Source organism: Hemicordylus capensis, chromosome 1 (genome assembly GCF_027244095.1).
Source record: "Hemicordylus capensis ecotype Gifberg chromosome 1, rHemCap1.1.pri, whole genome shotgun sequence".
NCBI lineage: Eukaryota > Metazoa > Chordata > Lepidosauria > Squamata > Cordylidae > Hemicordylus > Hemicordylus capensis.
The window spans coordinates 284,472,333-284,482,909 of record NC_069657.1 but is presented as its reverse complement, the minus strand read 5'-3'; the positions used below and the strand labels follow the sequence as shown (position 1 = coordinate 284,482,909).

General features: G+C 42.6%; 1 protein-coding gene across 1 annotated transcript; it reads left to right on the top strand.

The window, feature by feature from the left end:
• Positions 1-210: 210 nt before the first annotated feature.
• SOX11 (SRY-box transcription factor 11) lies at positions 211-10,322 on the top strand. The gene has a single exon (XM_053285885.1). The coding sequence runs from the start codon at positions 582-584 to the stop codon at positions 1,869-1,871; it is 1,290 nt and encodes a 429-aa protein (XP_053141860.1). The 5' UTR covers positions 211-581; the 3' UTR covers positions 1,872-10,322.
• Positions 10,323-10,577: the final 255 nt, after the last annotated feature.

Here is a 10,577-nt window from a genome sequence, read left to right as displayed (position 1 = left end):
AAGATTAAGCTCCAAGCCCAGCCCCCTTCCCACTTCCACTTCATCCCCCTCCAAGAGCCGCTGAGAAGGGGGTGTGTCCGCATACATGTGGGGGAACTTAATAAAGGCAGAGAGGAGGAGCCAAGGGGAGGAGTTCGAGGCCCGCCATTGGCTGGCCGAGGGAGTGATGTCACCCATATGAAACCCTGATAACTAGTTCGGAGAGAACCCGCAACTTTTGCAGAAGGGGGAGTGTGTGATCCAGCGACATCTCGGGGTCCGGGCGGCTGCTGTTGCTGCTGCTGCTGCTGCAGGGGGAGGGGAAAGAGCCGGAGCGAGCCCTGCTTCTGCCGCTGCTGGAGAAACGGCCAGCAGCGTGTGGGGGAGCAGGAGGGCGATAAAGCAGCTTGCACTCTGGGCTTCACCTTGCAACCGCTCGCTTGAGCCAGCCAAGGTGTGCAAGCAGTCGGTGGGAGCCAAGACAAAAAAGACCAAAAAAAAAAAAAAAAAGCAACAACCGAAGCAACACAAGCAAACGGCAACAGCAACCATTGCAAACGCAAGGCTACCAAGAAACTCAAGAGAAACAATAAACCCCCACCATGGTCCAGCAAGCGGAAAGTCCAGAAGCGGAGAGCAACCTGCCCAGAGAAGCGATGGATACGGAAGAAGGGGAGTTCATGGCATGCAGCCCAGTAGCGCTAGACGAGAGCGATCCGGACTGGTGCAAAACGGCTTCGGGCCACATCAAGAGACCGATGAACGCGTTCATGGTGTGGTCTAAGATCGAGCGGAGAAAAATCATGGAGCAGTCGCCGGACATGCACAACGCGGAGATCTCCAAGCGCCTGGGCAAGCGGTGGAAAATGCTCAAGGACAGCGAGAAGATCCCTTTCATCCGGGAGGCGGAGAGGCTGCGCCTCAAACACATGGCCGATTACCCCGATTACAAATACAGGCCGAGGAAAAAGCCCAAAATAGACCCATCAGCCAAGCCCAGTGCCAACCACAGCCCGGAGAAAAACACACCCACCGCGACCGGCGGCGGCGGAGGCAGCAACAACGGCGGCGGCGGCGGCGGCGGCAGCAGCAAGAGCGCTAAAAGCTCCAGTAAGAAATGTAGCAAAGGGAAGTCGACGTCCTCCTCATCTTCGTCCTCGTCTCCCCCCAAGCCCGGGACGAAGCTGGCTCCCCACCCGGGGGACTACGGGGGAGAGGATTACCACCACTTCGGAGCGCTGAAAGTGAGCAGCAAAACTGTCAAGTGCGTCTTCCTGGACGAGGAAGAGGAGGAGGACGAAGACGACGACGACCTGCAGCTGCGGATCAAGCAGGAGGATGACGAGGAGGAGGAAGACGACGAGCACCACCAGCAGCAGCAACAGCAGCAGCAGCAGTTGAGGCGGTACAACGTAGCCAAAGTCCCGGCCAGTCCCACCTTGAGCTCCTCGGCGGAGTCCACCGAAGGGGCGAGCCTGTATGAGGAGATGAGGGGCGGCGCTGCCCACGCCAACAGACTCTACTACGGCTTCAAGAGCATGCCCAAGAGTGCCCAGCAGCCCAGCCTGTCCCCGGCTTCCTCCAGGTCCATCTCCACCTCCTCCTCCTCCTCCTCCTCTTCTTCCAGCAGCAGCAGCGAAGAGGCGGACGATCTGATGTTTGATTTGAGCTTGAATTTCTCCCAGCACACCCACGCCGCCTCGGAGCTGGGCGTGAGCTCAGCTTCAGGGAACCTGTCCCTCTCCCTCGTGGATAAGGATTTGGATTCGTTCAGCGAGGGCAGCTTGGGCTCTCACTTCGAATTCCCCGATTACTGCACCCCGGAGCTGAGTGAAATGATCGCAGGCGACTGGCTGGAGGCGAACTTTTCCGACTTGGTCTTCACTTACTGAGAGAGCGAGAGAAAGTAGGGGTGGGGGGGAAGCAACGGGCAGGCGAACAAGCGGAGAAAGAGAGATCAAAAGGACTGGGCGGGGGGGGTGGAATCGGTAAAGGAAAGATGATGCTAGTGATTAAAAGTGGTGGAGTTTTGAAGTGAAGTAAATTAATGATCAAATGTCTTGGGTTTTTCTTTGGGTTTTTTTTTTTAATTATTATTTTGTTTTATTTTTAAGTCTTGAAATTAGTTCCAAATCGAGTCCGGAGTTGTGATTTCTTTTTTCCTTCTGGTCTTTTAAATTTTTTTCCGCTAAAATTGGTGATCGCAACAACAGCAACAAGGAGCAAAGGCAAATGGGACTGGGGGTTAAAAGATACAGAAGGCGCTGTTTGAAGCTTGTCGGTCTTGTGATTGAAGTCTGGAAGATGGTCTGCAAAAAAAAAAAGTCTTTTGGCAGCACAACTGTTACTCAAGGGGGTTTGTGGATTTTTGTTTCTCCGACAGAGGTTTTAAAGGACCGTTCCAATTTTTTTTCCTCGTAAAAGGGACCATTGCAACTTTTTGTTTGTTTGGAGGGAGAAAACTGATGTCTTCTATGCATCCGATTCTTAACAAAGCTGCAGGGAGCTTGAAAAAAAATGCAGACTGTACAAACGCATACAAAAAACAAAAACTGTGAACTGACTTAAGATCAGAGTTTACTTTTCAGATCAAATTGTTTATGGTTTTGCAAATGTGATTTCTACTTGCCAACTTTTTTTTTGTAACTTGTTCCCTTATACCTCCTTGATTGAATACCAGACAGCCTAGACCTCAGTACACAAAGGTATTGAAACATTTTTGATACATAACAGACCTCAGTCTTTTTAAAAAATTAATATATTTTCAGGCGTATTTTTGTACAGTGAAAGGGAACATTCTTGCTGTGTTTTTTCAGTAAGACTTTTCAGGCACTTCTTCCCTTTTATTTTTATTTTTTATTTTTTCTTCTGTTTTTAGCATGCAAGTTATGGGTACGTTTATGTCCTGGTTTTTAAAGGATTAAAAAAATCCTTGCATCTAAAGGCCTTGTGGTTTAAAAAAAAATGAAACAAACACTTTTTTGTACAGCTATAGTGCAGATTTGTTCAATATTTGTAGGTAAAGATTTATTGAAAATGGTGATATAGACCTCAGAGCTGTTATCTTAGTTTAAAAGATTGTATATGTACTGTACTATAGTAGGAATTTATGTATCTCATACGCTGTGATATGTGGATGGGGGCCCAGATGGAAGGTATGAAACTGGATTCTCTCTTCTTTTTAAAAAACAAAAAATAAAAGGAATGGGGAAAAGAAAGGCACATAGTAAAAGAAAAAAGTTTCTCATTTTGTGCAATATAATTCTTTAAAGTACAGACCATCTGCGTATTTTGTAGCAAACGATGGCAAAAAACAGACTTGTGCACTGTCAACATCATTGCCTGTTTTTTTTTAAATGCTGAAAGTCTGTATCTTGACAATTTTAATAAATCAGCTGGAACTGATAGAAACTCGATTCCTATTAGTGTCTGTAGAAGTAATGCTGGTGGAGATGCCATGTAGCCAAACCTCACCCATGGAGGAGCCTTAGCTGAGACTAAGTGCATAGCTGGGGGAGGGAGAGAAGGGAGGGTTAAGGTGAAATAGATTTAAAAGGGCTGATCTTATTCTTTTATACCTCCTTCCTTTTCTGCTTCCTCTCCCACTTTCTAATCTGCTCTTAATCACTCCATCGCCTCCACCTTGAATTCCCCCACCCCAGGTAAGCTAGAGGCGGTGGGCTGGGTAAGGGGGTGGGCGATGCAGGAAGGTTAACCCTGAACAAGGCTGTAGAAAAATGGCGGGATAAGAGGTGAAGGGTCCTCGATTCAGTACGTGTTTTAGCGCGGTGTGCTCTTGTGTGTGCATATGGCTGTGTCTGAGGGGCAGGTACCAAGCCAGAGAGGATGCTATGCAGGGAGGGCGTTTCAGCAATGAGAGGACTGTTGGAGCTTCGGCTAGGGGTGGGTAATCTTGCGCTGCCGTTTTGGGGGTGGGTCACCTTCAGGCTTGGGCTGTGTGTGTGCTTGTGCGCGCGCGGCCGAGGCGAGAGGTTTATTCAAGAGTCTTACAGGGGCTGGGTTCTTCCTACTGCCCCCCTGCCGAAGCTCCTCCCCGCAAGCTTTCTCTTGGAAAAGGATGCTCTCTAGGGAAGGGGCATCTCTCTTTCCCTCCCTCACCGCTTTCTGTGTGTCGAGGAGGGAACAGCGTCGCGCTCTCCTTGGCCGTGGAAAAAAAAAAGGGGGGAGGGAGGCTGTCTCTTGCACGCAGCCTTCGGTCGCCATCAGGTTCGCTCTGTGCGGAGGGGTGTGTCTTGACCATGTGTGGCAGGCGCTGAGTTCGCTTGGAATGTTGCTGCTGCTGCTGCGGCCCGCCTCAGGAGCGCGCGGCTGAGGGGGGACGGCAGGGGGTTGGCCGCGCGGGGGAGGGACTCTCGGGTCGTGCTGGCTATTTAGAGCATAGTCTGAAATGAGCATAGCGAGAAGAAAATGTGCTATGGGGGACTGGGAGGCGCGCGAGGCAACTGACATGTGTGCTTGTTTTGTGCTTAAGAAGAAGAAGAAGAAGAATCTTGGTGAGACCATTTTTGGTGTGGAAGAGTGAGCGCGCCATTGGCACCCGTCTCCTTCCGTTCTCCACACACTCACCCAGCAGCCGCCGCCAGCTTATCCCACGGCTGGGGCTGTTCCCCTCCTCCCTCCCCCTTCCAGAGCAGCAGCAGGAAAAGCGCGCGGGTCCCCGAGAATCGAAGAGGGCGTGTTGCGTGTGGGGGGGAGGGGATGAGTCTAAGCCTGGAGACAGCAGCCTGAGCATCCATCTTCCCTCCGCTCTCTCTTGGATGCGTGAAGGGAGGCACCTTTTCTTCTTAACAGGAGGAGGGTTGCTGATGGCTTGTCTTATTTTTCACTCAGGCAGCTGGCCTCTCTTCCACCCCCACCCGCCCCAGCTCCATTTCATTCAGGAGCCTTTCTGTTGGTTATCATTAAACAGACTGCCGAGGGGTGTGTCTGTCTTATAAGCAACTTGGATAGCGTGTTTTACTTCCAGCGCTTTAGTGTGCTTTTTTTTAAAAAATGCAGTTTTATGTGTTGAACACAACTGGTAGACACCTTTTGAGTGCAGTTGCTTCCATGCAGTGGCTCTCCTTTCTTCTTCATTAGCTTGGGCAGGACCTCTGTAGCCCCAAAAGTTGCTCTGGAGAGAATGTTATTTGCATCTCTATTGCCTTATTACACTGCTTCATCAGCTCCAGAGCAACAGGGAGTTGCTTTACCAATGAGACATGCTCCAGTTCTCTTTCTATGAGACCATGGACCATAACTGTGTCACAAGCAGGGGATCTATGAGCTTCTGCAGATTTTTTTTTTTTTAAGCTTCATGCCATCATATTTCTGTCTTAAACTTTGGAAAACAAAATCTAATGATGGTACTACTATGTGCATGTTGTTAGGCAGAAGTGTAAGCTTTTTTGAGGATGGGGCATAACTCAGTGGTATAGGGACACAGAAGGGCCTTGGTAAAATTCCTAGCATCTCCAGGTAGGACTGGAGCTTTCTGTCAGCAGCCCAGAAAGCTGCTTCTAGGCAGCATAGACAACACTGACCTAGATGGTCTGACTAACAAGGCAGCTTCACCTGTATACATGGTGGCAGGCATTCCCACCAATAAAGTACTTCCACAGTTGTCAATACAGTGAATTATCCTTCTGATTTTTCCAAAATCACCAACTCTCACCATGTTTATTCACCCTTAAAAGTTTTCAATGAGACGTACTTCCAAAAATTTTAACTTTATGAGTAAGTTAAAATCTGTAGGACCTAACTTTTGACTAAATATGGTCAACTGGGCTGTTGGTAATTTATAAGGACAATTTGCTGTGTTGGTGACTTTGGGAATGAATAACAGCTCTACGACTTCAGACTGGCTGAAAATGAAGAGTCCTGCATACACATCTGTATGGCATAAATAAAACATTTTATATCTGCAAAATGTTACATTTGATCAAAATATAATCTTTGACATCTGAGTTGTGAAAGAGCTCTTTTTTAGCTTAACAGTTGATTGAACTGTTAGTAAAAGACCTATTCGTCCTAAATGGGGTGGGGGGGGAAGCTTTGTCTAAAACTTGGATTGAAATAATATAGCATATCTAGAAACTTCGTGTCTTGCATTGTGTTAAGCCTTTATGAGAAACTGTGTTTTAGGACAACACCTAGTACAATATACTAAAAGTACCTTTGGCTATGGATAGACTTCAATAAAATAGATATTCTTGAATTTTGAGGTTTTGGTCTCAAATTATTGTGTTTAATGACTTAAAATTAGTTTTAAGTGCCAAAGCAGAGACTTTGATGTACAATTTAGCCTTTAGGTCTCTTGGAGTTGAGCACTGTCAAGTTTATAGACTAGCTGTGATAACATGTGTTGATCAAACTCTACTCATTTAAAACTGAGCCAATTGTTTTTGTTTTTAAGCTATCATAAGCTCATTGATGGAGATGATCTCCCTGTCCCTTTTTCTCACGTGCATCCTTGTTTATGAAAATGATGGTCAGTGGAACAGATGTGTGCAGATGTTTGGTAAGCTATGCACCCACTGCAATCAAATTACAGGGTGGACTGGGTGGATGGCAGAAGCTATGCAAGTGTCTGTCTCTACTCCTTAGTTTGTGGATATACAAATTTATCTAATTGATCGTAATGTGAAACATTACGACTGAATATACATCTACATTAGTTGGCATTGTGGGTGGGTTAGGAATAACTTTTCCAAAGGAGTGTCTGAACTTTGTCTTGTATAGTTTTGGGGAAGAGACTGCACAATACTATATAAGATTTCAGTGAATGTGCAATATACAAGGAAATAGAACTTGCATTTTGTCTGGAAAGCTTTTAAATTTTATTCATTTGATGGCTAGCTTTTTCTACACTTCCCTTATTCTATACTAGGGAAGAGAGTTATTCAGTCTGTCAAGCCACTTTAGGCTTAGTTTTTTTCTTCTGTTTACATCCATGCCAAAATGCCCATTATCAGAAACTGCAAAGCAATCCTACTACAGTCAGGAAACCTCATATTGTTTTCCAATATGAGTTTTCCAGTTACTTTCCAGTTCCAGAACTTCAACCCTAAGCACACTTACTAGGGAGTCAAAATCATTGAATTCAGTGGATGTGACTTCTGAGTAAACAAGCTTAGGATTATGTTGCATGTTTACTTCCAAATACACATTTTAGTTCTTCCTTGTAAGTGTACAAGTGTACATTTTGCAGACTACTCTCCTTTAAAAAGTGTTTGTTTTAGACACACTAACTCCCCTTGGCTGTAGTGTGTTCTCTCTCTCTCTCTCGTTCCTCAGCACTTTTGTTCTCTGTGGGTGAGGATATGTATAATTGCAGGGCATAAAACAAAATGTTTTAAATGATTGTCAACTTCTTGATGAATGAACATTTCTTGACCTATAGTATAATATTTCAAAAAGCAACCTAAGATGTTTTTTAAAGACACTTTTTGGAAGATGAAATCCAGTTTGTATCTTTCCTTCTGGCTACTTCCTCTAATGTTTGAAAATCTAATTCACAAAAATGTTTAATTCTTTAAGGGCAATATATATGACAGATTAAATAGAAAGATTGATTAAAAATGTCTTTTAAAATTGTATTTACTCTAAATATAGATGTCCATACATGCAAAAGGTAACTTTTTCCTAGTGTAGTGTCTACAGAAAGTGATTTGAACTATGAGGCTTTAATGGCCATTCATGCCAATGTAAATTGGTTATAAAACTTATAGTTAGACCAATCTCTGTTGAATGTGAAGTAAGAATCAGACACTATAGACTTAATTTAGTCTTTGGTAGTCTACTCTAGCAGAACTTTGTTCTATATCTCCACCTTTTGACACACATTCCTATTCTATGGCCTGGTAAGATCCTGATCCTGCACTTCTTAGAAAAACATTGAGTTTGATTTGTATTTTTCAAAGTTTTAAAATTGTGGGCCTTGATTCTCCAATAGGTTGAAAACTTAGTTCTCTTCTCACAGTCCCACCCTTAAATCTTCAGTAGTTACAAGAGCTAGAGAGAAATTCCATATGTTAATCTACCTTTGTAGTTCACCAGTTTTTTGAATCCCACTCTCTCTTTCTCTCTCTTTACTACCACATTGTAAGTTGTGGGGATTTTTCTTTCCACACACTACCTATAGCAATTAACTGCCTAATTGATTTTTACCCACCCTTCATGGATGCAGTGAATTTTTAAGAGAATTTCACAAGCAAGTAGTTTTTTAGTGAGTTTAAAAGTAAACAGAGTTTAAAGAACCTATTTTTATATTCAGTATAAAGCACAAATGTGCAGAAAGTGTAGAGTGACTTACAAAAAGGGAAGTAAAAGTCCATAATATTTCATGTATAAAAGTAATACCTTAATTGGGTATTGATCCTCCTAGAAAGACCCAATAGTTATGCCAGTGCAAAGATAGGATTATTGCGACATGTCCTTGGAAATGATGGACAGCAATTTCACAGGAATGACTTCTATGAATATAAGCAACCTCTTAAAGCACTATGGCCAGGATGGGATTGGTGGTTCTCAAGAATGCATAGACAACCTGGAAGTTTGAAAAAAGAGTTCGCTGTTTTTATTAAATCATCATATCTCATTGCTTTGGTGGATATATTTTCAGATCCAGATTTTCCCTGACATAAGATAAAGGGAATATTCAAATTGGCTTTCTAGTTAATATTCAAGAAATCAAAATGAACTGATATAACACCCACCATGTTCTAAGTAAATCAGGGAAAACAAACCCACTACAGCCTTTTCAACAAGGCTGGGATTTCATCCCTAGAATTTTATTTTCTGGAAAAGAGTGATGATGTAATAAATACTAACCTAGGAACTCCTATTCTCATAGTTTATTTTTCTTTCTATCTTCATGCTTATCTTTGAAACCAAATTTGCCTCAACTCCTGGTATTGCCAGGAATGAAAGTTAGTATGCTATTGCCACTTCATTTGCAATTTCTGGTTTTTGATCTTGTTAAAAACGTTGGCAGTTTGGAGTCTCTACATAATGCTGTGATTCTTTCTTTCTTTCTTTCTTTCTTTCTTTCTTTCTTTCTTTCTTTCTTTCTTTCTGGTGGGCTGTTTTAGTTTGAAGGCCTATTGTACCAGTGTGGGACTTTTGATGGTTACAACATTTGTGAGATGTTGCATGATGGCCACAGGTGGAGTAAATGGAATGTCTTTAGAGCAGGTTTTTTTCTCAGCATGACACTTTTAAAAATGTGTAATTTCAAAATAATAATAAAAAGGTTTTCCAAGGCCACATGAAAAATAAGTTTTCATAGCCACTCCAGGTATAGGGAGGGGAAGAATGCTGAAAAGTACTTTTGTCTAGTACTTTTGAAGTCTGAATGATGGTGGTGGGGGGGAAAGACCTTCTTCAAGGTTTTGCATGCCAGTGCACAGGCCTATTGCTGTGAGAAGGAGAAAAAGAAGAGAGTAAGGTTTGCTTGAGGCAATGCACTGGAGGACAAAAGTGTTTTCTAGCACTAGGAAAAAAAGAAAAATGCATGGCAGAGTTTTGTCTTCTAGTAGACTATATAGCATGCAGAGTTTAGTATGTGTCAAAACAGTGTATGACATTGCTGTATCAAAGTTGTAAAGTTAAGCATTATTTATTGAAAACTATGTATTTTTTTTTTGTAAAAATCTGATCACCTAGAGGATTAATATCATTCACTTGTGCTAGCGCTACATTCTTAACCAGCTTCTTTACTACAGTACTTGATATGCAGTGTTAAACGCTCAGGGTTGAAAAACAGTCCACTCCAATGTCTCTTCTCTCTTTTTCTTTTTTTCTCCTTTGGGAAAGGATTTCAAATAAAGGAACAACTTGATACAATTGTTCAAAAGACTAATAAAAGTGTGTGATCAATCTTTATGTGTTTTTAATGTGGACCCCCCTCCCTTCACCCATTTTGTGTATTATATATATTGAAAAAAGAGGAAATTATTTAAGGGCTCTGCTCTTCATTTTGTGGGGCAACCAAATTTTTCAGTCATTAAACATATTGTGTCTTTTCAAGCAAACATGGCTCACAGCCCTGGCCACAATAGCCTGAGCAAAATGCTCTTATGTGCCGACCTGTGATGCCCTGAAAACCAGTCAAATTATTTCTATTTTACTGCTTTTACTGCTTTGGGTAAACCACAGCAAAGTAGCTTTTAGATTCATAATTTCAGTCAGTGTTTTAAAGTTGAACATGAAATAATGAAATAAGTGAAGTTTCTACTCTTGGATTAAATACCAGCAAACTCCATTTCTCTGTATCTTTTTTCTACAGACAATTTACACTGTAAATGTATTTTGACATAGAAATAAATCATTCTGTATTAAGATTCTTGATATGAAAATGTTTTTATGAAAATCTGTAATTGGAACTATAATATGTTTATAAAATGTGTTTATGTGGTGGAAGTTTGTTGTATATTAAATATGGTTTTATATAAATGCTTGTGTTATATTGTAGACATTTCAAAATACACAATTAACACAACCCATTTACTGTGTTCAAATCTGAGTTATCTGACATGTTTTAATGTGTATCCCCCCCATGTGCCCCAAGGTGAGGTAACCCCATATAAATAGTGCTC

Excerpts from the sequence above, each read along its gene's own strand:
- SOX11 (XM_053285885.1), top strand. The coding sequence starts at position 582 with ATGGTCCAGCAAGCGGAAAGTCCAGAAGCGGAGAGCAACCTGCCCAGA.